Below are 25,636 nucleotides of genomic sequence, written 5' to 3'. Positions count from 1 at the left end.
GTTTATGGATAGAATATTTTAGATAGGGGGGGGGGTAACTGACTAAGGTCTCATGTCTGTTGTTTTCTGCCAAATGCTGGTATTCATATTTCTAATGTGTTATCATATTTGTAATGCACTATCATCCTAATTTTAGACTCAAATGTGATTGCTGCAGCAGATGAACCAAAAACATATATTTTGATGTGACACACAGATGCTCGTTTGCAAGATCATCAGTGACACAGACACATGCACCAAGGACTAAGGCGATGGACGCTAAGATCGGAGACGCTTCTAGTGACGCTGCACAGGGAAAGGCAAAAATAACCCATGCACGAAATTCTGGGGAGAGCACTTACTGCTAACTCTACTACTGTGAATGTTATTTTGCAGTTTATCGTGCAACTAACCCTGGCCCGGATTTTACAACACCTGCTCTGAGAATGTTTATCTACAAAAAGATTACACAATGATATATTATAAACAGTGTTTCCTGGTTACAAAGAAAAACCAGCATGATCATAATTAATTTGGAATAAAAAGAAAGATTGGTTAGATAGATTATTAGTTCATTGCTGTACCTTAATTCGGTCTATTTTATAGGCTTAGAAAAATGCTGATACACGTAGGTCTTTTTTGCAGTTCCAGTAAAAGCAAAAAGAAATCGAGCTAAAAATCACCATTGTCTATATACTGTGATAGCGAAAGGCGGCAGGTGTATGGGCTCTCAAGAGAGTTCCAGGCTGGTGCATGAGGTCCACAATGTAGCGACATGGCTGTGAAGAATGCTCGTCTCTCTTGCAGACTAATACTTCATTCCAAGCTCGATTGTAGTCTCCTCTCACCAAACTACAACTCAGGCCGATGCAATCAGCCAAGTACTGCATGAAAAAGGGACAGGTTTAGAAGGATTACAAACTGGACAATAGATGAATATAGATGAATGCTCAACCTTGAATAGAAGGGCCCTGTGACAGTAGAATCCTTTGGTGATCATGCCGATAGGGATCACATTACAATGCATTTTACATTTGAGCAGGGAGATGTGCAGTAGCCATCCTAAAGTGTGCAAGTCTTCTTTCTCGATGGCTCCACCCATGACTTTGCTTACCTTCCTGAAAGTGAAAGCAATGCATTTCGAGAATACTACATGTGACCTTTCAAAAAAATAGTCAAGTTACCTGGCCAATTCAACATATTGTTTGTGTTTGTCTTTCAAAGGGGTGATGGATTCTTTCACCTCTTTAACTAAACCCCTCAAAGCGGAATCATTCATCACTTTCCAATATCTCTCGGTCGGTTGCCCTTTCTCCGTATTCCTCGTACGTAGATACACCCTGGAGTAAAAATATGGAAGTTTTGAAAAGTTCTACATTTAACATACGTAGAGGGGAATATACGTACTCGACTGCCGTATTGACAACGACGACGGGCAGGTGTTGGTTCAATGGCTCCATTAAAAGATCCACTAAAGTCAAAACTTTCTGATCAAAACGCAACTGTAAAATACAAGTATCAAGCTGTGACGTGTTTTTTTTAATTTTATTTAAAAGTCATAAAATAGTCCACACACCTTCCCTGCATCATAGAAGCCATCAGTGATCATATCCGTTGAGGGCAAATTATCTGTCAAACCATATTTAAGGGACATGCTGGACTGCATGAGACTGCTTAGGGCAAACTCGCTGAACTTGCTCCTACTATTGTCTGACTGGTTGATTTCATCCAGGAGTTCCAGAGCACTAAAGCACAAAAAGATAGTGTTGATCAAGGTACTGTGAGTCCTCATGTCTGAAACAGGTCAAATATTGGAACACCTGAAATGTCCCAACTGAAAATATTGTATGAGCATCTCACCCAAATTTGCACATCTCCACAGACGTGGGCTCATCCTTTGCACAAATGCTGATCGCCATGCACGTGGAGCGCAACACCTCCATATTTGTGGAACGCAGCAGATTGACTAATGGTTCAAGACCACCAGCGCTCTGCATCTACAGACAAGATTGACTTATTAGATGCTCGTTTGCTTTGCGATCAAGTCAATAGAATTAAAATAATAGTTGTGAATAAATTAGGAAAAAAAAGAAAAATTCTATAATCACCAACCTCTGTTCTGGCACCGGCATCAAGCACCAGTTCGCAGAGTAACATTATAGTGTTAATCAGGACCTGTGAGTCTGTTGATTTTAAGGGCTCCACTAGTGCAGGTATGGCCCCCAGAGATAACAAGTCACATCGAATGCTTTCCAGATCCACAATCCTGCAAAGTATAGCTGCAGCAACGGTCACTATTTTGGGACAGCTGTCGCCGAGACGATGCATGAGAATCTCGTGTCCTTTTTCTTCACATAGTGTCCTGAGAATTGCATGGAGAAAAAAAAAATTGTTAATAATTCCATAAATCAGTAGTCATATTGTCGCTCTTACATTGAGTTTTGCTCGTGTCCAACTGTGAGGTGATCAAGGGCCTGGACTGCTTCCCTTCTCACTGACACATTTCTGCCGCTCAGTAAACGTATCAAAGCAGTTAAACCACCTGAATTCACACCCCAAAAAATATATATATTATTTTATATTTAATTTATTTATTATTACTTATTTTAAAAAAAATACAGAATTTTGTATAAATACCTAATTCCCTGACGCGTTCTTTGCTGGATAAGAAGGAGCTCATTCCAATCATAACTTGGCAAACAAATGCTTTCGCACAATCGTTGTCGCCAGAGAGAATTTCTATCAAGATTTCCTCAACATTTAAATCGTGGAGATCTTTGTGATTTTCAGCTGTATGCATGAATATACACAAACACATCAAAAAAACAAGATTTTAGGAAGTTATAATGTCTAGCTTCACTGTGATGTTCTACACTTACGGTTCTGAGCAGCTCTGGCGATGCATTGAACAGCACTTGACTGGATTTCATTCTTGTTGCACTTAACAAGTGGTAAAGGTATTTCTAGTTTCTCCGTCTCTGACAATTTAGGGGGCACCATCAGCTCGAAAATAATCGCTAGTCCTCCCCCTTCCAGGATGATCTGAAAATTCTCACTATCACTCACACAATTAAAAATAACCTGCAAAGTCTCAACATGGAGATCATTGAAATCCTGCAAGGAAAAGCATGAAAAGATATCAAAAAATGAACGTTTGCGACTAAAAATAAGAGATGAACAAAATACCAACCACGTTTTTGATGATCTCTATGAGCTTATCAAATGCCAGCTCTTTCCTCATTGTGCTGTATGACTCTTTGTCAGTCGTGACTTTAAGCAAAATTTTTAAAGCCAACTCCTGAATGATGGCATAGTCCGAATTAAGACACTCCAGAATTAAAGGGATGCCGCCCAACTCGACAACATGGAGACAAAATTGGCTGTTCTTCATTGACATATTGGACAAAAGGGAGGGAGAAATTAAAAGGACATTGCAACAATTAAAACACTTCAGCTTCGTGCAGTGGAACATACAAATTTGTGTGGCCAAAAATTGACATGCCTCAAAGGTCCAATCCATATTATTCTACAAACATTATTTATTTTTGTATGACTGCCATAAATATTCAAATGTAACTGAAAAATGTTCCACTGCACTTCGATATTGGTACTCACCTGAACCAAATTATAGATGGTCTCCAGAGAGTTCTTCTGAATATCTGGTTCTGCACAGGAAAGTAGCTTGATTAATACTGGCAGGCCTTTGTTGTCAAAGATTTGAACCTTGCAGCTGGGATCCAGTGACAGACATGAGAGGCACAGGGCTCCATACTCTTGAATGATTACATCTTTTGGAAGACAACGTCAATTTAATATAAATTATAACATATGTAGAGCTAATATAGAATAATGTAGATAGAAAATAACCATATGGCAAACTAACCATCAAGGGAGAGTTTTTCAATAATCCGTGGAATTAAATCCATTTGTTGCAGAGCATTACCTACGGCACCTTTGAGCGACAACACAAATTAAAATTCATTGCGCAAGATGATGAAAAAATATGCTTAATCTATAAGTACAAAAGAGCAGATGGTGTTTCAACATACTGTTGGTGGCCATGGTGCCCAAAACCTTGAATGCATTTTGTCTGAGCAGCTCATTAATGTGTGTGATATGTTGACTGAGAGGCTGCAATACTCCAAGTTCCATGAGATAAACTTTCTTAGCATCTGCCAGCAGGGGGAGACAAAAGACAGGAAGAATGAATGATAGTGACGGAAGGCCTGTATTATTGTTGTTGAATTAACCAATTATTTTCTGTACCTTCCGCTGCATATTTGAAGATTGCTTCACATGCTGTGATGATAGCGTCCTCTTCTGTGGAGTTCAGCAAAAGAACTGCGGTTTTTGTTGTTTTGACGTCAACACAAAGTGGTTGAAACTGGAACAAAAATTTGCCTATTGGATGCATGCATTTTTATTTAAGATGCAGACACGGATCCCACCGTTTCCTTGCAGTCCACAATTGAAGTCTTGGATTTTCTTTCTTTCTTATCTTTCTTGTCCATTGCGAAGGTTTTTGCACAGCAGTCGCGCTTTTGTAGCACTTCATTAAAATATGTTGAGCCTGTGAGTACACATAATTTAAGGAGTTTGGGGGCATTTTAGTTCTTTTTGCATAAACATTTACTACAAAACAGTAATTAAATACTGAGCTAACGTAAGATGACAGTGTTTTGCCATGCTTGGAGAAATAATTGACCACACGATGATGACATTGTTTTACTAGTTTTCCAGCTACCGACCGCGACGTTTTTATTGTAAGACTATATTTGAAATGACGACTTTGACGTCATCGCGTAATTGAGGCCAATTTGTCTAATGACCTCACAACGACGTGCAAAACGTGAATTGTGCGTTCGTAGGAATTTACCTTCAATTTCAGTCCACGTTTCATATATCGAGACTGAACCTCCTCAATTTAGAAAAATGGCTATTATGGAAGTTTTTTAATTGCTCACTCAATACAGATCTTTTTAAAAATCCGTGAAACAGATGATAAATTATTTTAATTTCCTGCACCTCCGATCTGAAAATGATGCCTAACATTGGTTTCCCCGGGCAACCGCCTGCGGCAGGGACCGTCAACAAAGTAATGGACCGCAAAGCGTCAATGATTAAAAAACAAAATAGTAAAATGTGCAGACATGTTCAAACTACTGTAAATTGAGTCTGCATTGTTTATTCACAAGCTTCAAATACACACTACTGTTTTTTAAATATTTTATTTCCCAAATGCAGTTTCCACTAAAAACATTAGAACATATGTGGGTGTTTGTTTTTTTTTATCTTAATGTACAAATACTAAAGAAATTATGACACAAGTTAGTTCCTACTCTGACTAGCTTCTATAAGCTTTCATATTCAAACGCAGCAGTGCCATCAGCCTCCATGAAGTTTCCAGGCTGGTGCATGAGGTCTACAATGTAGCAACATGGCTGTGAGACATTTTCAATGTTGCAGGAATCGGCCTTGTAGAGTAGAACTTCATTCCAAGCTCGGTTGTATTCACCTCTCACCAGGGTACACTTCAGGCCAATGCCGTCTGCCAAATACTGCATGAAGAAGTTCAATGTGTTAATAATTACAAAGCCAACTTTAGATAAGTGGAGTGAGGCAGCGTTGAATAAAATAAATGATTTTGTACCTTGAAAAGTAGTGCCCTGTGGCAATAAAATCCTTTTGTGATCATGCCAATAGGGATTACATTACACTGCAGTTTACACCTGAGTTCTTCCAGATGCTGTAACCATGGAAACGTGTCCAGATCTTCCTTTTCAATGGCTCCACCCATGATTTCAGTGACAAACCTGACAGCCACAAATTGCTCAATATATACCGTAATTTTCGGACTATAAGTCGCACCGGAGTATAAGTCGCACCAGCCATAAAATGCCCAAAAAAGTGAAAAAAAAACATATATATGTATATAAATCGCTCCTGAGTATAAGTCGCCCCCCCACCCAAACTATGAAAAAAACCGCGACTTATAGTCCGAAAATTACGGTATATATATACATAAAATATTTGCTCTTTGTTGAATGTAAAATGTCTCCTTGGTAATGTGCCATTGGAAATAGTCACCTGGCCAAAGCAACATATTGTTCCTGTTCTTCATTCACAGGCTCAATGGACTCTTTGACCTCTTTAACTAGAAGCGATAATGCCATGTCATCCATCAATTTACGATTTCTCTCTTGACTAGACTCTGGATGGGCCTCATCTTTTTGTTGCCCTTCGTCGCTCATCCTAAGTCATAAGAATGTACATCAGTAAACAGTTGTGTAGCATATATTTCCAAATATTTGACTGGACTGGACTGGATGATTGTGATTTGGGACTCGTACTCGATTGCGTTGACAAATATGACAGGCCGTAGTTGGTTTACTGGTTCCATGCACAGTTCCTCTAAGGTCAAAACCTTCTGACAAAAACCAACCTGGTAGAGACATTATTTTCATCAGCTTGTTCAAAAAAACAAGTTATCCAACCATGGTTTTCTAATGCACACACCTTCCCAGTATCATAGAAGCCGTATGTGATGACATCAGTAGAGGCCAAATATCCGAGCAGACCATATTTGAGTGACACGTTGTATTTGAGCATACTAGTCAAGGCAAACTCTGTGAACTTGTTCCTACGATTTACCGACTGGCTGATTTCTTGAAGGATTTCCAAGGCTCTGAAACACACAAATATGACACCATCTTCAACTTGTATTCTTTTATTGAGAATACAAGACTGTGCAACAATGCCCTCTACTGTCAGCTCTAAATTGTGAGATTTTTCTTTTTCTTTTCAGAACAATACCAAATACTATATTCTATTAATAGCCATAAATTGCATTTAAACAACCCATCATGGTAGTGCATAATGTGTCACTCGGCATCTTACCCAAACTTGCACATCTCCATAGCGGTAGGCTCATCCTTGGCGCAAACACTGATTGCCATACATGCGCTACGCAACACCTCCGTGTGACTGGAACGTAGTAAATTGACCATGGGTTCGATACCTTCGGCCTCTCGCAGCTATGTTGAAAGAAATTTTAATATTATAAACAAACCTGCCATTATTTTTATTTTTTTTCTAATCTCTGTCTTTGGTCCCATGTTAAAAGCGTTGACTAAAATATTAGGAACGCCAGTGAGTACGATGCAGCATGTATTGTGTCTCGCTCAACTAACTTGTGTTCTGGCGTCATCCTCAAACGCCAGCTCGCAAATGCAGAGCAAGGCATTAATCAAGACTTGCGTGTCTTCCCATTTCAAGGGCTCCACCAAGGCTGGCACGACTCCATGTTCTATCACTTCACAGCGGATGGCTTCCTGTCCCGCCATCCTGCCGAGTAACGTTATGGAATTGGCCACCACTTTAGGACACGTTTCTTCTAGCTTCGGCACAAGTATCTCAGGTCCTCCGGCATTAAATATTTCCCTGGTGGTGGCGTAACTCATGAATGCATATTTCCCTGTATAATGTCATCTTATCTAATGCTTACATCGTATTGAACTGGTCTCCGGATGTGAGATTGGCGAGGCCCTGGAGAGCATGCTCTACGATCACTGGGCACTTACTATTCAGCAAGCGAACCATAACAGGTATGCAACCTGAATCAAAGAAATTAATCAATTGTGCTATTGAGGATGGTCAACTTAAGTATCAATACCTAAATCTCTGAAGAGGACTTTGCTAGGCTGGAAGGAGCTCAAGAAGGCAAAGGCATGGCAACCATACACTTTCACACTATCGCTGCCCCCAGTCAGAAGATCGACCAGAATCTTCTCAATCCTCTGCTCGTTCAAATATGGTTGAATTCCAGCTGTAGTCGCAGTGAGAAGTAAAAATGTATATGACACAACTTCTCAAAGACATGGCTTCATTTTTCATGTTCTGTACTTACGGTTCTGAGAAGCACTCGCGATGCACTTGAGCGCAATGGCTTGAATTTCTATATTGCCGTTTTTCTGCAAGACTGCCTGGCTTTCGGGCAATTTGAGAAGATGCTCCAACAGCAGAGAAAGGCCTCCTCCTTTCTGGATCATCCGGAAACTTTCTAAGTTACTCATGCAATTGGAAAGTACGAGCATAGTCTCTCCATGTAGGTCAACTATCTCCTGTGAAATGTACAAATACTCAGATTTTCCACAGGTCCCCAAACTGCTCCTTTGTAACTGGCATAAATATCTCAAAAATGGAAATTCTATTTGAGCTACATTAGTATCACTCAGTATACAAAAAATATACACTTACCAACCTTATTATTGAGGATCTCTATGAGGTCATCAAATACCCGTTCTTCCCTGAAGGCGCTTTGTGAGTCTTCTTCAGCAGCGATTAGCTGCAATGTTTTTAAAGCCAGTAGCTGAATGACATTGAAGACTGACTTCAGCAGCGCGAGGAGTCGACGTATCCCATTTAACTCGATGAAAGCTGGGCAAATTTGCATGTCCTTCATAGGCATGAGATCAATCATTATAATATTTAAATATTGTGTCCTAGATCAGACAGAATCCGTTTGAATCACCTGAATCAAGTTGAAGATGGTTTCCAGGGAGTTCTTCTGAACATCTGGGTCAGCACTAGAGAGGAGGCTGACTAATCGTGGCACACCATTGTTTTCAATGATCTGCACCTGACAGCACGACTCCATGGACAGAGCAGAAAGGCACAGGGTCCCAAATTCATGGATAGCAATATCTTATTGACATAAGAGTAAAGAAAACATAAGTGAGGGACTAATGGTTCATCGTTTGAGCTTGAAAACTTACCATCCAGTGATAGTCTGTCAATGATTGATGGAATAACATCAATGTTTAGCAGGGCACTCTTGGCTGTACCTTTGAGTGATGACACAATTGAAATTAAACCAAACCATTCATTTATTATACTTGTCAAGAAAGGTTGGTTGAAAGAAGCAGAAAGATTTAATTTAGTGTCATCATAAAATAAAATGGGCTTGCATCACGTTTCCTGCTCATGTTTATTTTAGGCAAAGCACAGTCAGGGGGCTTTCCACCGTAACAGTTCCAAATTCATAATGAGAGCTGCAGCCGACTTTATTTACAAAAGGGCACTAGCCAGGCAACGCCCTCTCTCGGTTGCTTAGCAACCAATCCCCCCAAATTTCTGCGCTTTTTTGAATTTGACTCCGCTTTGTTTTGCATGAACGCCAAATGCAGTATGAACGCGCTTTGCATTGCGCCATCGGAACACGTGTGATGTGAGCCTACTGTTGGTAGCCATGACGCCGAGTGCAATGATGGCATTGCGTCTGATCTTTCTGTTGCTATGCGTGATGAGCTGACTGAGAGGCCCCAATGCCCCTTTCTCCGTCAGATAAACCTTGTTCGAATCGCCTATAAAGCCGAGAAGACAAACTAGATGAGACAGACAGTATGGACGGACAGTCAAGTTTCTACTCACCTTCCTCTGCAAATTCATAAATTGCTTTACATGCTTTGATTAAAATATCCACTTCCTGAGATCCGAGTAGAAGAACTGCACTTGCTGGTGTTTTGAATGCGACTTGACGTGCTCCGATCTTTGGAGATGCATGACAAGAAGGTGGAAGTGTAGCTGAGACACAGCTCCAATTGAGCAAAAGCAGATTCAAACGTAACTCACCGTGTTTAAAGCCTCATGACTAGTCGCGTTTATTTGATCTCTCCTCCCCATTGTGTCATCTGCAAAATCAGACATGATGGAGTCTTTCATACTTCCCGAAGCGTTTATTTTAGTTTTATTGTTTGAATTCTAAATCATTCTTTTCCAAATGCACCCTTGCTGTGAGTGTCCATAATCCTCACACCAGCATGACAACAAAATTAGCGTGACGAATATGGGTTACCAGAGCAACGGTGATCCAAAGTGGGAATCAGACACGACACAAAATCATTTGTACAATTGTCGATCATTCGTTTTGATAGTGGGCTAAACGTATTTATACTTTAACTAACAATAAAAATTGAATTTTTGTGTTATCAGATCATGTTTACATTCTTATTCATTATCTTTATTTGACGTCATCTTATTTCTAATATTTTATTGTATTTTTAAATCATTTGCGAGGTGATTATACTGCCATTTACATTTGCGTTAATTTAGCCGGTTTCTTTTTCCTAAAATTGACTAATTAAAATAAATATGTCATGAATAATTTGTTATAATTGATTTTTAAAATAACCACTCCATTTTTTTATGATTCGATTTAAAAAAACGATTTTGACATACACATTTTAACGTGTTTTTTTAAACTCATCCATGCTCCGGCCCATCAATCCGTTTTATAAATCAATTAAAATGTGTCTACTGTCTCGAGTACAAACAAAGGTTTGCGACTTCAGGTTTAGACGTTGTAGTTAACCAAATAGACCACCAGAGGGCCTATTTCACTACATTACAACACTCGGCTTCAATATAAATGATGAAAATATTCCGCAGTTTCACGGAAGCAAGCGCCAAAACGTGAACCTACTTGCCCTTAACCTATTGATAATCATGCATTTTAACCTTCAGCATGCTTTACCTCATATGCATACATAATGAGTGCAATTGTAAGGCCTATGATGGCAATAAAAAAAAGGACCGATGCCCATATTTTACCTGCAGTCAGCATAACTATTCTTTAACCCCATTAATGAAATGATCGACGTGTAAATGAAGTGGGAGTGGAATGCATGGAGAGGTAGCCAGATCCTGGCGGCCAAGGGGGCTGCAGCGAATCGGGACGCAGCCCCTGCAAAGCGCAGGCAAGCTGCCTGAATGTCAACTCCCCTCTGTCGAGCTGTCACTTGACAGAAGCAGCAGCAGCAGCAGCAGCGCACATGAGCCAGAGTGCCGCGCACGGATTTAATTCGCCTGTCGACTTTACTTTAAAGGCGTCGTCTTCGTTGCGTTTTCAACGGGGCAGCGACATTAAAGGACAACGGCTTTGGCATCTCCACGGACGGTGCACGAAAGCGTAGGACGAAGGTTCGGGCTGCTAATGCTAATAGCTAGCCAGCTAGCTTGCGGACTGATAGCAGGTGTTCGGCAGCCCGGTGGTGTATTTAGCGAAGGTCGGATGAGCTAAGGGTTAGCTGCTGCTCCACAGTATATCAGCAGTTGCGTGCGTTGGTATGATAAAATTGTCAATGTAGTGGTTTTGTCAAGACAACGCGATCACTTGCGTTGTCATTGTACGCAGTGTTGTCAAGTTTTGACCGCTTCACGCCTTTGTGAAGTTAACCTGCATCGTTGCTAACTAGCATGCTACAGCTATGCTAATGCCAGCTCAGTGAGGCTTCACGTCGTCGCAGGGCTGCGGAGATCTACGAACGAGCCGAAAGGGGGAAGAGACGTGCTCGATAATGCACACCGGGGCACTTGGTGGACTGTCAGGCGACGGAGAACAACATTAGCTTCAACATTGCATCCCCCACACCCACCGTTGAGATCTGACCATATGCTTCTAGCCAGGCTGCGGTGGATATTTGATGAAGAAAGGGATTAGGACATTTTGAGCAGACAGCTGACTAAATGAATAGCACTGTTCTCCACTGAGTCGTGAGGTGGTGGCCATTGTGCCAGATAAGGGAATACATTGTGAAGATTAAACCCACGGACTGCAATACCTACAACCAGCTTGCAATACGATGGCTTCGGCGAGCAGTATTGCTGCAGCCATTGCTAGCAAAACCAAGACCAAAAAGAAGCACTTCGTTGCCCAGAAAGTGAAGCTCTTCCGTGCCAGCGATCCACAACTCAGCGTGGTTATGTGGGGTGTCAATCATTCGGTAAGTCACACTAGATTTGATGTCTAATATTTATGTTCCTACCAGTCGCTGCAGGATGTCAACAGCGCTTGATAAAAAAATGACATGATTGATAATGCATGTTTTTTTTAAATTACATTTATCAGATGTGTGCATTAAGACGATAGTACTCGTGGTTTCCTGTTATGCACATGTAGGATAAGCTGCAGGACTCGATGACATGAGAGGCAGTGCATCTTCCAATGCAAAAGAGCTTATCTGCACCTTCCTTTTTTTCCCTCCCCCATTGGGTCAATGCCCGTGGTTTGCCCTTCGTGTAAACATATCTATTGAAAGGCAAATACAAACCACATTTCTTATAAAAAAAAAATTTAAAAAATATTTTTCTATGTAAAAAACAATCTTGATCATTAATGACACAATTGTAAAAACTAAAAAATGACATTTTCCAATTTGTTTTTTAAATGGGCAGGGGTGATGCAAATGCACTGGTTGCATTAGTTAGCGTACACCAACTAATTTGTTGTTGGAGCAACATTTGCTAGAATTACATCATTCAGTCGTTTTGAGCAGGAGTTTCTTACTTGTGCTTCCTTGCAAAAGTACTTTGGGTCACCCAACAGATGTTTTCAATGAGAATTAGGTTTAGCCTCTGGCTGGGCCTTTCTGCAACTTCAATTTTCCTCTGTCGAATGTGGATGTATGCTTGGGGTTGGGCTAAAATTTCAGTTCTCCCTAAAGCATGTGGGGAAATTTGATTACAATGTGATGAAAGCACCGTTTTTGCACATCATTCTATGGTTTGGTTTGAACAAGGAAGTGGTTGGCGAGCACAAAAAGAGAAATGGGCTCCTTAGTAGATCACTTGACATCTTCCACTTTACCACCACATTTTTATTTGATTCCTTATTATTCTAAAAGAAAGAAAAAAACTGTGATTCCTACGTATCTATTGGGTCAGAGTATGTGTCAATCCAGGAATATTTATATATCTATATATAATATATCTGTTGGGTATTGGTGAAGTGAAATCTGGTCATCTTCCACATTTTTGTCTTTGCTCACTAATTTTGCTTTTACTTCTCCATGGAACCATCTTTGTTCCTTTTCAATTCAAGTGGCAGAGACTACCTTTGGTTGTAGTACTTTGAAATATGTGTTAGCACTCTATTTTTATCTGCGTCCTCATTATGTCCGAACCCTGTGGTTATGAACAGAAGGATGCAGAAATCCCCACTGACACAACAGGTTGGAAATGGCTGCATATGGCAAGTCGGTCGCCAAAATCGCTCTGATTCTAATGTGATTTGTTTGAACAGTTCTGCTTGTTATATAAAGCAGCAGTAGAGAGCCATGTTGAAAGTGAGGGATGAGTCACAAAAGAGAAATAGTGACGGCAATGACCGTAGACAGGTCTCAAATTTTTTTATTGCGCTGATGGAATGGCCTAATTTATTCTGTACATGAAGAAAAACAGTAATAGTAGTGGTCTTAAAATAAAATGATGTAGTAGAGCTCATATGAGCTACATATGCAGCTGCTTTGGCTTTTAGTGCCTAAATGAGGAGTAAGAGCTTGTGGATGAACACTCATTGATTATGTCGCCTTTATGACCCCAGGGGAAAATGCTTTCAAGAGACCACTTCCTAGAATTTGGGAGGGGCTGGGGGGGAAATTGCCAGAATTAAAAGCTCTTTATTTTTATTGTACATGTTCTTTTGCAAATGCAGCTCAAACCTTCAATCCTCTTTGCTTTCATTTATGAACACAATCTTCTTTTGCATAGTAGCCCGTAAAAACCTGATTTAAAAAACACAGGTTAGTTGCTTTGTGCATCTGGAAAGTGATGTAAAGGTCAGTGTAAGGTTTCGTCCACACCTACCATCAAATGCAGCTACATTGTGAGCTTTTGATATAGGTATTGTTTTAAAGGTCAACTCTCCATTCCGTAGTGTGTCAATGTTAAATGTCAATGTGTTTTTTCACTGCCATCTATCACTTGGGAATATTGTGAATATAATGAATGAGAAGTTGGTTTTCTTTTTATATAATCAACTGTTTTTGTTTTTCTTTAATTCACATTGTGAGTAGGAGCAAATGTTCCTGTCTGGAAATATTAAACACCAATTTTTCAGTTTAAACTGAATGGGTTATATGTGCATAAGTGAAAAAGATGTCAAGTAATATCATTTTTTACATTTATGATGCATAACTCAAAACTCAGAACTGTATTGTGAAAACAAAAATCTTTGCCGTAACTGTTCTATATTCTAAATGATTATAAATATTGAACAAAATAGGGCAAGCCTGTTTTAAAATAATCTAGTTGAGGGTTAGCAATTTAAAATGTCTGTTTTCTGCCAACACCATTTGTGTCTTGTCATCAGCGAAGAGCAAGTCATCATTTTGACAAAGTTCAGATCTAACAGTGTGCCATGCTGCTGACAGTGCACTCTGCCTCACATGCTTCCTGTCCAATGGAGCAATCGCACATACTTTCTTCACTCTGGGCCGGAAAGCTCGTTCTCATCACCATGGAGACAAACAGGACGTGGTGGCATGAAATGAGTCTGCAAGTGTGATAGTCGTAGGGAAATGAAGAGCTCCGATTAAAACGGTTGATTGAAAAGAAAAAGTTCCGTTTTATCACGACGAAGAACGACTTGGATGAACATTCATTGTTGTGTCCTGGCAGATGTGTGCGCCTATAAAATAAGAGGAGGCATTGTCAGCGGCTGTGTGACGTCGCCACACATTACCCAAGATGCATCGGATGAAATAGCGTTGCTCTTTGTCAGTGCCTGTCACACCAGTCCGCAAAGGTTATCCTGAGGCAAACGCTCTTTTCAACAAAGAAGAAGAGTCCAATTGTCTGGATCTAACCTTTTGTAAATTACCGGGAGCAGGTTGAACGAGAATATACACGGACATACTAGCATATTGTATTCCTGATTCTAAATCTAATTTGGTTTTCCTCAGGGTGAAATTCAGGGCATGTTGTTAATATTTGTCAACTGTGAAGACGTTTGACTTGAACAACTTTGACTTCCTTTAATCAGACATATTATCCTGCAAGGAAGAAACCAAAGCCGTCTGAGCGGATAATGCAGCTTTGGAAAAGCACACAAAGAAACTGGAGCACTCATTTAGGTTACTGTCAGTCATTAACAGCAACTCAAGAAAAAGTCAGCTGACCTGCAAGGCATGAAATTTCTGGTTTGTGAGGAGCAGGCAGACAATTTTTTATCCTTCATAGAAACCTGTGTGCGTGTTTTCGGAAGGTCCGGCAAGAGTTGAAAAGCCCCCTTCAACATGTGTTTGCAGATTTACATACTAATCAATACGTGCTATATGTAAATGATTGCAGTTCTTACCTCATCACTGATCCTCCGCTTTGTTTTTCCCCCTGCAGATAAATGAGTTGAGCCACGTTCAGATTCCCATCATGCTCATGCCTGATGACTTCAAGGCCTATTCTAAAATTAAAGTGGACAACCACCTATTCAATAAGTAAGATCTGTTTTGTGTGTGCCACTCAACGTTGCGTTGTCACCTTCATTATTCAAACCAAAATCTTCTTGTCTTTGTGCAGAGAAAACATGCCTAGCCATTTCAAGTTCAAGGAGTACTGCCCCCTGGTGTTCCGAAACCTCAGGGAGCGGTTTGGCATCGACGATCAGGATTTCTTGGTACAAATATGGACACGAGTAATTTGTCCAATAATATATTTCTGTTTCCACGAACTATAAAAATACATGTTTATTAGAAGTAGCATTTATGTTTTGTTTTTTTGCCCACTTCTGAGCTTTTCTTTCTTGCCTTCTTTCTCTCTCGCTCGGTTTCCAAGACTGCTAATGCAGTGAGTTAGCAGAGCTTGGAGGTCATTGTGTCCCAGCTCAGTGCAGCTGTCCATCTTCTGTTTATATTAGTGCCCTATTAGGAGTGTTACGAGCAAGTGCAAAGGAACGTCACCACATGAGCAGATTAGAATTCATTTATAATTAACCTGACTGTCTGTTTGGTGTTCAATTTTTATTATTTATCTTGGAGAATAGCCTTCGTCATGACTAGTTGCTAGACAGCCTCAGTGCTGCTGTTTTTTTTTTTTTCCCCCCCATTGAAACGTGGTTCGGTGGAACTGAATTATGAGTCAGCCTTTTCATGCATTTTAAGTAGCAATCTATTTTAGGTCCTGCTGTGAAGCACATGTTGGTGCTGCAAAGGTTATTCCTCCACAGCAAAAGATGCTGAGGCGGTAGCGATAACCAAGGGCATCATAAATTCTTGAAGAATGAGGCATAGCCACAGGATGATGGGGATCATGTTACTTTGAGACTTTTCCAAAATCTGTACAGCAGCTGCTTGTGTCTGTGTAAAGTTTTAGTCAGGCACAGCGTGTGGGGTCAGACCCCCACATGGTTATACAGACGTGTTGAACAAGTAGCAAAAAATAAGTTTGGGAGGGCTGGATAGAAGAAATCCAGATCATGCAGAGTAGCGACTCAGCATTGCTGTCTTCCTCTTCAACCCTGGACAAATATGATAAATGATCTTTTTCCCTTCCTTGCAGAACTCCCTGACTCGTAGTGCTCCGTTGAACAGCGAAGCCCAAGGACGAAGTGGTGCCCGTTTCCATACCTCATATGACAAGCGCTATGTCATCAAGACCATCAGCAGTGAAGATGTGGCGGAAATGCACAACATTTTAAAGAAGTACCATCAGGTGACATATAAGAATCATTTGCCTTGATTTCATTCTGACTGAGGCTTTCCAACACAAAATACCTTTTCGGATCATTTTGCAGTTTATCGTGGAGTGCCATGGCAACACGCTGCTGCCTCAGTTCTTGGGGATGTACCGGCTCACCGTGGACGGGGACGCAACTTATATGATTGTTACACGCAATGTCTTCTCCCACCGCCTTTCGGTCTTCAAAAAATATGATCTGAAGGTACGAGGGGAAGCACAGAAAAACACACTGCACCGATGCCATTCTTATTTTTCTTTGCTTCCAGGGTTCCACTGTGGCACGCGAGGCCAGTGACAAGGAAAAGGTACAGTGGTCTGTCAGTTTTGCTTCTCATTTCAACGTTTTAGACCGCATTTTGACAAAGGTAGTATTTATGCTAAAATCACTCAAACAATGGATACAGTTGCTGGCATGTGTCTATATTTTTTGCTATCATTCCTACCCTGTACGAGTCTGCTAGAAATCCATCCATCCACTTTGACCCATGTAGACTAATATCTGTCCCTATTATCTTGGTAGCTTGCATTTGACGAATCTTAGAACTTCAGCACTAATTTTCTGTACCAAAATTCTCTGTTAAGAAGTTGGGTCAAATACAGAAGAATCACCCAAACAGTCGAACTAGCTCTAAAATGGAGGTACGCGCTTTCTTTTGGTGACGCTGACAGTCAGTCATACATGTTCATTCTCTCAGTTAGGACCATTGCCCCACTCCCGTCTTGTCCCCTCCCCTGCATGCTATTTGTGTTTCTTAGTTTGCTTGCACCTGTCTAACCTTGCTTCTGCTGCTCCATTACTCCCCCTGCTTGCTGTCTGTGTGTGTGTGTGCAGTATATATAATAATGTTGTTTTAAGACGGTGTCTTTTTTGTGACAGGCCTATTTATATTTTGAGTAAAGCATTTAAAATGACCTAGTAATATTTGTGACCGCAAAAGCATTAAGAATTCAAAAGTCTTTTACTCAGCAACACTGGGAAGGAAATTGCTGACCATATAGCTGCACTGGAGATTTGTTGGTACATGAAAAAACATGAATCATGGAAATGTCCCTTCATGTCACCGTTTTGCAGTGGCTTGTTTTCAATAAGCTTTGGCAATGTTGTACGAATGTTTTGCCAAGAGCCCGTATTAACAATGGGGAAAATCGGTTGCAGGCTTTTCCCAAAAAATCTTACTTTGTGGTGGCTAATCGATGATAAGTTGAATTTTGGCATTTTCATATTGTATTCAAACAGAATCATTTTTGGCCATACAGTTACAGTATAATATTGCCCAATATTGACCACATGCTCATCTGAAACTACTTATTTTGTTTTTTGATAGTATCGGTACCTCGGTATCGGTATCTCCCTACCTCCCTCGCTCACTGCAGATCCAGTTTTACCCCTCTTGGGTGAAAAATCTTGTTTGCACAGTCAATGTTGTTTCTTAAAATCTATTATCCTTTTACCAAAAGTGCTTCCACAGTTCAAATCCCATTTTCTAGTCAACCCTGTGTATATGAGAAGCAACCTTTTCTGACTCAGAATGCTTTAGACTTTCCATTTGGGTTTATGGTGGCTTAATTGTCATGCACCCGGCGGGAGGGGGGTTGAAATGCGGTGAGGTGTGTCAGACCTTGGGGACTCCCTGAGCTAAATTTAGCCGGCTTCAGTGCCTGGCAAAATGCAGTTCTGGTGTTTGAGCTAATGAGTCAACATTTTTCGACCACAATTAATGGTTAACTCACCAAGAAGAACGTATCCCAGCAGCCTTGTTGGGAATTTGGTATTTGTTTTACCTTTGGATGTCATCTATTTATACACTAATTGCTACTTGGATTACAGCGCTCATTCCCACTTGTACCACTCCGAGCCATAAAAGGTGAAGGATATTCTGTATTGGGGGTTTTTTTTCTGCTGCCCCAGCTGTTTCAGTATTTGTGTGTATATGAGGACGGTACTGGGCACCATTTTATTTGTCACATGAGTGACAGGATGTATTTATTTATTTTCTGCCCAAGTGATTGTGTCAAGAACTTTTCAAGCGTGGACACCTACACGCGTTGCTTTTGTGAGAGTGTAGCAAGTGAAAGATGAACACTTGTGTTTAGAAGGTCCCGTGTGTGTGTGTTTTTAAACGGCTTCAAATACATACAACAAGCATGGCGGGGTACTTTTCTGACTGCATGACTGCCTTTCATGCATGCATCTGCATGGTATATCAAGTTTCTTTCTGCATCTTTTGATAGTTGTTATATCTAACACATTACAGTGTGAACACAAGCCCCATTCTGTTCCACATTGTTGTTGTTTTTCTTCACCCCATTCGACACATCAAGAGGTAGATTTAGTTGAACCTATCCAAGATTTAGGGAAGACAGGGTAGGGAATTGTATTATTTCATGACTTAGTGTCATTTAATAACTTGATTCTAAATGAAAAATAAAATCATGTTTCTATTGGGAGCATCTCTTTCTGGATGAAAAGTCATATTTTGAATTTGTCTTCCCCTTTAATTGTATGACTATAAATGTAGCGCCTCACCTGAAGAATGTTTTGTCTCTTTGCTTAGCCTCCTTAGAGGAGCCCTGCCAGCATGTATAGAATTTGATGCAATGTGGTCGAGCCAGCTCGCCGGTCAAGCAGTCGAAGTGGCCAAAGTCATTTTCCGCATAATGCCCTCTCCAACCAACCCTCTTCCAATTTTTAAACAAAATGTTCCTTTACATTTGAAATACTTTGCCTTTACTTCCAACTTCCTTCCTCCCTTCCTTTTCTCCTTTCTTCTCTCCTTTCCTGTACCCCGACCGCCCCTTCCTCGCTCCCCCCTTTTTCTAGCAGCCGCCCCCACCAGAGGATGTGCCCCTGCGGCCCAAATCTGGTAACGTTCAGCAAAGGCTGCAAACACTGCGGATCGCTACGCGCTTTTACTGCGCCATGAAACACGTAAGAGATGTAAGACAACCAGGGCTCATATACCAGGCATGATCTATCTAACCAGTCTCCCTGTGTAGTTTTTTATTTATTTTTGTCCCAACCAATATATCTATGTTGTACAGGAAGGTTATACATTGTTCACACACTACATCCACCTGCAACATGCAGCCAACCTTTTTCCAATTTCTCAGCAAGAGCATTCAATTAATAGCACCAAATTGCAGCAGGAAAGAGAAAAATGTTTGAATGGAATGGGTCAGAGATTGTGAATAAAATAAAGTACAGGCTATAATACTGGAAAGCTTTTTTTTTTTTTCCCTTGCCCTCAAACCCGGTTAGAAAAGCATAGCTGTCTCTGTCTTGGAAAGTCATAGAGCCGATGCTAGGATGGAGAGAATGAACCTTAAAAGCATTTGAGCACTGATGAGATTCCCTGGCTCGCTGCCTCTCTGTTGGCAAACGACTTTATTTTGGGAGGGGGGGAGGTAACTGGCCCTCGACAAGTAGCTGCCTTCAGTACTGCAGTCAAAAGGATTCCCGAGAGATGACTCAAATGAGACAAGTTTGATTTTCTTCCAAGTGCAGCATGCGCTGTCCGTCAGACGAAAAACGCTGTGCGACTTCAGTTTGTCTTCTTTGTCCTCTACCTCCTCAGGACTTTACACCACCTTCCAGTTTTTCAGCCAATACTGTATTGAGTATACAATATTGAGCCCATACAATTCAATGAAATGGTCTTGGATGTACTGCTTGTAAGCAAGCAAGTGATTTTTTTTTTTTGCTCAGTTTGTATGAACTGAGATGCAACCTCAGGTCACAATATTTGCTATGCTAATGACTGCATTGACTTGCTTTGCAAGTGACTTATGTTTGGCTAGCTAATGAGCATTAAATTTAGCTGTTAAGTACGGCGTCCTAGCAACAAACCTGAGGGAATTTGCAAACTTGCATCTGAGAGACAAAGTATCTTAGCGCTAGCTAGGATGAGGCTAGTACAATAAAGTTGGATGATCAAATTGGAGTTACAGGCTTTTTGCTATGATGTTTGCCATTAAAAGTGGTTTGGGACTCATTGCTTAATATCAAAAAGAATAGCAACCACTGATTTTTTTTTTTTTCCCTTCCTACCCACTTGACTGTTGACATTTGAGGCTTAGACTAAAAATAGACGCGTTGTAGATGTGTTACAATTCCGAATGATTGATGCACTTAGCAAACTACCCAGCTTTTTTTTTTTTGGAATTGCGTATTTGAGGTCCATGTCTGTATATGTGTTCAGTTGTCCTATTTTATGGAGATGTTTTTCTATGATGTTTGATGTAAACGTCTAGTCTCTAATTGTGTGTGATGTCTGAGCTCTTTCTACTGCTGCTAAGTCTGCTTCAAAGTTATGTGTTGCTGCTCTTCTGCTGCTGCCATAGAAACGCTGTCGTAGCCAAACTGCTGCTGACCCCCTCTCGTTACCTCATTTCCCACTCTCTTTATCCGAAATATTAGGCCTCATTCTCACTGAACACACACACACACACACGAGCTGCTCCCAAGATTACAAAGTAATTGTTTTGAATAACATTTCCTCATTCTTTTAGGCCCTTAAATAGCAGTGATTGATGTGAAATGCCGAGTTACTATGTTTAGCCCACTGCCGGTAAAGGCATTTCATTTCGATGTAAAACAGTGTATGGATCGACCAGATGCTTCAAAAGCGAGAACTCAATGAATCGAGCCGTTTTGCATTGCCTCTATTTTACAAAGAAAATAATGAAGGAAAATGTGATCGCTTGAGAACACTGCATCAGATGGGTCCGTACATTCCTGTGCGCATGCCGCATGCACTCTTACACAATCGACTTGACGTGTGGCTTGAAAAGAGTTGGACCTTGGTTTGGATAGACTGCCTGTCGTTGATACCTGGACAGACAAGCCTGTCGCACAAACCACTGGTTCCAAAGCTTCAGTTACACTGCTATTGGGTGTTTCAACATGGAGAAGCTAAGATTTCAAATTCCTTCATGTACATTTTGAAATACCCAATGGAATGTAATACCAATGCTGGTGTTCAAGTTAATGACTTTTAAGTCAGTTCTTACAAAGTAGAAGTCAAATCATTGCTTTGTTTTTGTGTCTTGTGTAATTGGATTCATTTAATTGAGACACTTTTCGTAGCACCAGCATTCTGGCATGTTTTTTTGCCCAATTCTCTCAACTGCCTGATTCTGATTGTTGTCACTTTAACCATCACTGTGCCATGCTAACGGCTAGGCTAAGGAGCTTCCCACCTACAAGGACAACGACTTCATCAACGATGCCCAAAAGATCTGCATTAACGAGGAGAATAAGAAAATGTTCTTGGAGAAGCTTCGGAAAGATGTGGAGGTACGTCGTCTTGTTTTGATGCCTGTGCACCAAGCTTCATGATTGAACGAGACGAAAGTGGACAGAAGTTTGTCTCCAAAGCATCCTTGGGGCGTCGCTCTTTTTATTTATTTCGCACGTTCTCAAAACAAACGCACTATTATAACTAAAAACCTTCTCCCTTTCTAATGGCCTCTTGATCGCCACCTCCTCCCACCCTCCTTAGTTGCTGGCACAGCTGAAGCTCATGGACTACAGCCTGCTGGTGGGGATCCACGATGTGGAACGAGCAGAGCAGGAAGAGGTGGAGAGCGAGGACAACGAGGCCGAGGAAGAGGGGGCTGAGAGTGACGGTGGGGTCATCGGGACCCCTCCAGACAGTCCGAGCAACACCCTGGACAGCACTAAGCCCCTGTCCCCTGGAGAGTTTGATCCCACCATTGACGTCTACGCCATCAAGAGCAGCGAAAGTGAGCCCCAGTGTGCTTCTCTACCACCCTACCCAAGCTCAAGCGCCCCCTGGTGGACAAGTGCTTATGCAAACTTGGTTTTGTCCTGCAGGTGCTCCTAGGAAAGAAGTTTACTTCATGGCCATCATTGACATCCTGCAACATTATGATGCCAAGAAGAAAGCCGCCCACGCCGCTAAGACGGTCAAGCATGGAGTAAGAAGCTTTTTTTAGCTGACTGCAACCCAATTCAGCGAAGGTCATGAATGTGTCACTTTCTCTCTGCAGGCTGGGGCCGAAATCTCAACAGTGAACCCCGAGCAGTACTCCAAGAGGTTTTATGATTTCATCACCACTATTCTGTCATAGCCCCCGCGAGCACCAGGAGGTGCTTAGGCTGGGACGGACGGACGGGCAGGGGTGGGGTCAGGGGGTGGAGACAAATAAATGATGGAGGGAGAATGCAGGTGCTGTCGTGTCCCCTTTACCCATGACCTCGCCTCTCCCTGTTTGGCCTTCCTCTTACAGTGGGTGCCACGCCTTGCAGCAGCTAAAACATTGTTCGTTTACATTCAACCTCACCCTGAGTTTTACTTGGGTTTCCTTGGATGAGGCGGTTGTCAAAAGTGTTTTTTTCTTTTTCTTTTTTTCTCTCAAGTGTGTAATTAGTCTTGTCTTGTCATGTTGGTGGAAATGTGGCTTTGAAATTGGCTCGTACAGCTCGTCATTTGTGTGTTTGTGTCAGACTCGCCCTTTCGATGGCTATCGGCTGGGCTTGACTCAGTTTTGGTGGAAGGGTGAGCTCGCATGATGTAGGAAACAAGTCTTCCACTAGGTGTTCAGCAGAAGCAACCATGAAATCTTGTCCTTGCCGATTGTTGTGTTGTTGATGTCGCTCTTGCCATATTTGGATACCGCGCTTCTCATCCCAGGCAGTCATTTTAATTGTTAAGCGGACTGAATATGTTTGACTAAGGGACGCGATGGGAATGCAGGTGTCACCATTTTCAAAGTAATTTCTGGGCTCTTGCCATCAGCACCTTATGTTAGGGAGGGAAAAAAAATAGAATGATTGCACTTTTTTTGTTGTTACAGTCCACGACAAAACATTTGACCGTTTATTACATTTGTTGCAACAACGATGAATCATGTGAATATTGTGTGGGAAAAGCTGCAGGGACTCAACTCCGTTTGGAGAGCAACCAGAAAAGTATTAGATTGGGACGAGTGGAAAACCCCCCCTTTTTTTTTTTTTTTCTCTTCTCCATACAGTATGAACCATATTGCTGCCGCACACTTGTGGGAGCAGAAATAAACAAGCTGCATCCCTAATTTCAAAGTCAGTGCAACTTTTTTAAGGAAGCTAATAATCATTGGTCTAGCAATGCTTCCAGATGCTGTTTATGCAACCACGGGGATCGCAAAAATAGCGTGATCTCGAAATCTTTTACATGAACTTCATCGAAACAATATTTGACCCGTTTTGTTTGCAGAACATCTTAATGCCCAGTCTGTAGTTGCAAGATGAATGAACTTCCTTATTTTGCATTCTAGTGGCAAATGTGTTTAATAATGGTGAGAGTCGCAGCCCCCTGTCCTTGTGTTAGTAACCACGTTTCTCTTTAACATTAGCTGGTAACTTTCCTGGAAAGTGTTTTTTGGGAGCTGATACAGGAGCATGTTTTCAGGGGGGGTCCCCATTTGTGTTGGAGATTTTTTGTATATTTTGCACACAAGGATAGGAACCAAATGTTACGAACAACAACCCCAATTATTTGATGCGGTCTTAAGAAGGGAAATGCAATATATGTGTGCGCGCGTGTGTTTAAGTGAGAAAAGTGGTTGTCGCGTGTAACGTGTAGTACTTCTGTATAATTAAAGCAAGTAACGTCGTCCTCTTTGACCTATTTTAACCAGTGCAAAAAGTTTCCATCACAATGTTTGTGTAGATATGAGATTATATTCACATTTATATTTTTACATTGGATTTTAGTCATGAATAATTGTATTAAAATAAAAAAAATAAAAATCATGAGTCACTCAAGTGGATGAATGACGGTGCTGTGGTAAATGAAGAATAATTATGCTTGAATTTTTAAAATGCTTACTCTGATGTGCTTCAAAAAGTTGTTAAAAAAAAAAAAAATTGCATGTCACAGGACTAAGTTTCCTTTACCCTCTAGTCAGTGTTGTTGTCTGTTCAGGTTATTTTGGTGTCTCTACACCTTTTTAATGTGTGAGCTGTTTTACATCATATAGTACCCCACCATGCTTTAACTGTTTTCATTGTTACACTGTGCAAAATGTGTGCCTTTATACTCCGGAAAACGATTTGGTTTTATATTTTGTAATCTTTTTTTTAATAAATGTCAAACGTTATTTTGATAATAGGGTGTTTTACTTTGCCATGTATTGCAGCCCCCATCCTTCCCGATTGTATTTCTAGACTTCATGTTTTGAATTGTAAAACCATTTGATTGGTGTTAAAACAAGCTGTGTTCACATTTGAGATTGTGGTCGAGTCCTATTCATCCCTTTGATGCTTGCCCTGCCTTTTTACCTGTGTGGATGTGCTAACTGGCACTTTCAGCCATCATCACATGTATCTTTGTTGTGTGTTATTTCTCACATTGACTTATATATTTTTTTTTTGGTTCCACACGTTATGCGTGTGGATATTCAATTTTCAAAAACGTCCCACCAGCTTGTTATCCATAACCGTAACTTATACAATACTCTGTAAAAAGGGAGACTCACATTTAAGTCTGTTTTTGGCCCTGGAGGCTTCCTTGTAAACACGTGTGGCTTAAGTGGAAACAACAGTGTATACTTGGAAAGAGTTATTTTTTGTATTTTATTTGTATTAACGGTTATCAAAATGAGGGCAATGCCAGATTTCAGCAGAGTACTGCTGTCTTCAATTGCTTTTTTTTTTTTTTTTTTTTGCTTTTCAATGCTCTCTAGCTGCCTACAACTTGCCAAAAGCATTTTTCAACAAACCAAATGAGATGAGATGGAAGGACATAGTAATGTGTCAAATGTCTGACTGCTTATGTAGTGAGGAAAGGAGACTTTGTGTTTGAATATGAAATGAATTGTGTGCAGGTCAGGCAAGAGGGAGACTGAAAATGTCCTGCATTTGGCTTTTTGTGGACTGACATCAGTATCCCAAAAACATTCAACCAACTTTATGAACAGAAAAAGGAGGTCCAGGCATACACTTCTATTATTTGTTTGAGCATTGCACGTGCGGTTGTGTGTGTGTGTGTGAGAGTGATTGATTGTGATTGGTGCTGTTTGTGACAGTTCAGTGGCATTATGGCCCCCCCCCCCCAGATGTTTATTGTTCTTAACATTTAATGATAATAAAGTCCGCATTCCACAAGCATTCACTGAAATCAATTAAAGCACTTGTTCTGCTTGA

General features: G+C 40.9%; 3 protein-coding genes across 8 annotated transcripts; 1 reads left to right on the top strand and 2 right to left on the bottom strand.

Annotated features, from left to right (window-relative positions):
• Window positions 1-37: 37 nt before the first annotated feature.
• LOC119139452 (armadillo repeat-containing protein 3-like) lies at window positions 38-5,102 on the bottom strand. Of its 2 annotated transcripts, XM_037280127.1 has the most exons (17): window positions 4,856-5,102; window positions 4,428-4,549; window positions 4,246-4,363; window positions 4,029-4,151; window positions 3,863-3,931; window positions 3,595-3,767; window positions 3,170-3,364; window positions 2,859-3,093; window positions 2,617-2,769; window positions 2,413-2,521; window positions 2,092-2,341; window positions 1,840-1,976; window positions 1,556-1,724; window positions 1,387-1,481; window positions 1,164-1,319; window positions 935-1,097; window positions 38-863 (listed from the first exon to the last, which is right to left on the bottom strand). In XM_037280127.1, exons 2-17 carry the CDS (start codon window positions 4,488-4,490, stop codon window positions 669-671), a joined length of 2,403 nt encoding a protein of 800 aa, XP_037136022.1. In that variant the 5' UTR covers window positions 4,491-4,549; window positions 4,856-5,102; the 3' UTR covers window positions 38-668. The 2 variants fall into 2 exon arrangements, with proteins under 2 accessions (XP_037136022.1, XP_037136023.1); XM_037280128.1 differs by lacking the exon at window positions 4,856-5,102 and having other exon boundaries at window positions 4,428-4,813.
• A 122-nt stretch (window positions 5,103-5,224) lies between these two features.
• On the bottom strand, window positions 5,225-9,782 carry LOC119139603 (armadillo repeat-containing protein 3-like). The gene is made up of 16 exons (XM_037280412.1): window positions 9,764-9,782; window positions 9,409-9,621; window positions 9,093-9,341; window positions 8,754-8,945; window positions 8,510-8,682; window positions 8,240-8,434; window positions 7,886-8,099; window positions 7,652-7,804; window positions 7,484-7,592; window positions 7,170-7,419; window positions 6,877-7,013; window positions 6,496-6,664; window positions 6,330-6,421; window positions 6,067-6,231; window positions 5,630-5,792; window positions 5,225-5,537 (listed from the first exon to the last, which is right to left on the bottom strand). The coding sequence occupies exons 1-16, from the start codon at window positions 9,780-9,782 to the stop codon at window positions 5,331-5,333; spliced, it is 2,700 nt and encodes an 899-aa protein (XP_037136307.1). The 3' UTR covers window positions 5,225-5,330.
• Window positions 9,783-10,730: 948 nt separating this feature from the next.
• On the top strand, window positions 10,731-25,636 carry pip4k2aa (phosphatidylinositol-5-phosphate 4-kinase, type II, alpha a). Of its 5 annotated transcripts, none has more exons than XM_037279228.1 (11): window positions 10,731-11,759; window positions 15,151-15,248; window positions 15,331-15,427; window positions 16,309-16,461; window positions 16,544-16,690; window positions 16,755-16,793; window positions 19,313-19,417; window positions 21,671-21,784; window positions 21,990-22,233; window positions 22,325-22,428; window positions 22,501-25,636. In XM_037279228.1, exons 1-11 carry the CDS (start codon window positions 11,619-11,621, stop codon window positions 22,579-22,581), a joined length of 1,323 nt encoding a protein of 440 aa, XP_037135123.1. In that variant the 5' UTR covers window positions 10,731-11,618; the 3' UTR covers window positions 22,582-25,636. The 5 variants fall into 5 exon arrangements, with proteins under 5 accessions (XP_037135123.1, XP_037135121.1, XP_037135122.1 ...); XM_037279226.1 differs by having other exon boundaries at window positions 19,313-19,426; XM_037279227.1 differs by having other exon boundaries at window positions 19,310-19,417.

The sequence above is a fragment of the Syngnathus acus genome, chromosome 20 (assembly GCF_901709675.1).
Source record: "Syngnathus acus chromosome 20, fSynAcu1.2, whole genome shotgun sequence".
Taxonomy (NCBI): domain Eukaryota; kingdom Metazoa; phylum Chordata; class Actinopteri; order Syngnathiformes; family Syngnathidae; genus Syngnathus; species Syngnathus acus.
Note: the sequence above shows the minus strand (reverse complement) of the source record. Positions and strands in the feature narration are given on the sequence as shown.

Bases quoted from the DNA above. Each gene is read 5' to 3' on its own strand.
- LOC119139452 (XM_037280127.1), bottom strand. From the start codon at position 4,490: ATGGACAAGAAAGATAAGAAAGAAAGAAAATCCAAGACTTCAATTGTG. The intron at 1,977-2,091 runs GTTGGTGATTAT...TCTTGTCTGTAG, and splicing joins ATGCCGGTGCCAGAACAGAG to ATGCAGAGCGCTGGTGGTCT. The intron at 1,098-1,163 runs GTAACTTGACTA...TTTCACTTTCAG, and splicing joins CAATATGTTGAATTGGCCAG to GAAGGTAAGCAAAGTCATGG.
- LOC119139603 (XM_037280412.1), bottom strand. The intron at 9,342-9,408 runs GTGAGTAGAAAC...TCGGCTTTATAG, and splicing joins TTATGAATTTGCAGAGGAAG to GCGATTCGAACAAGGTTTAT. The intron at 7,593-7,651 runs GTATTGATACTT...TCTTTGATTCAG, and splicing joins AGTCCTCTTCAGAGATTTAG to GTTGCATACCTGTTATGGTT.
- pip4k2aa (XM_037279224.1), top strand. From the start codon at position 11,619: ATGGCTTCGGCGAGCAGTATTGCTGCAGCCATTGCTAGCAAAACCAAG. The intron at 16,691-16,754 runs GTACGAGGGGAA...CTTTGCTTCCAG, and splicing joins TCAAAAAATATGATCTGAAG to GGTTCCACTGTGGCACGCGA. The intron at 22,429-22,500 runs GTAAGAAGCTTT...TTCTCTCTGCAG, and splicing joins CTAAGACGGTCAAGCATGGA to GCTGGGGCCGAAATCTCAAC.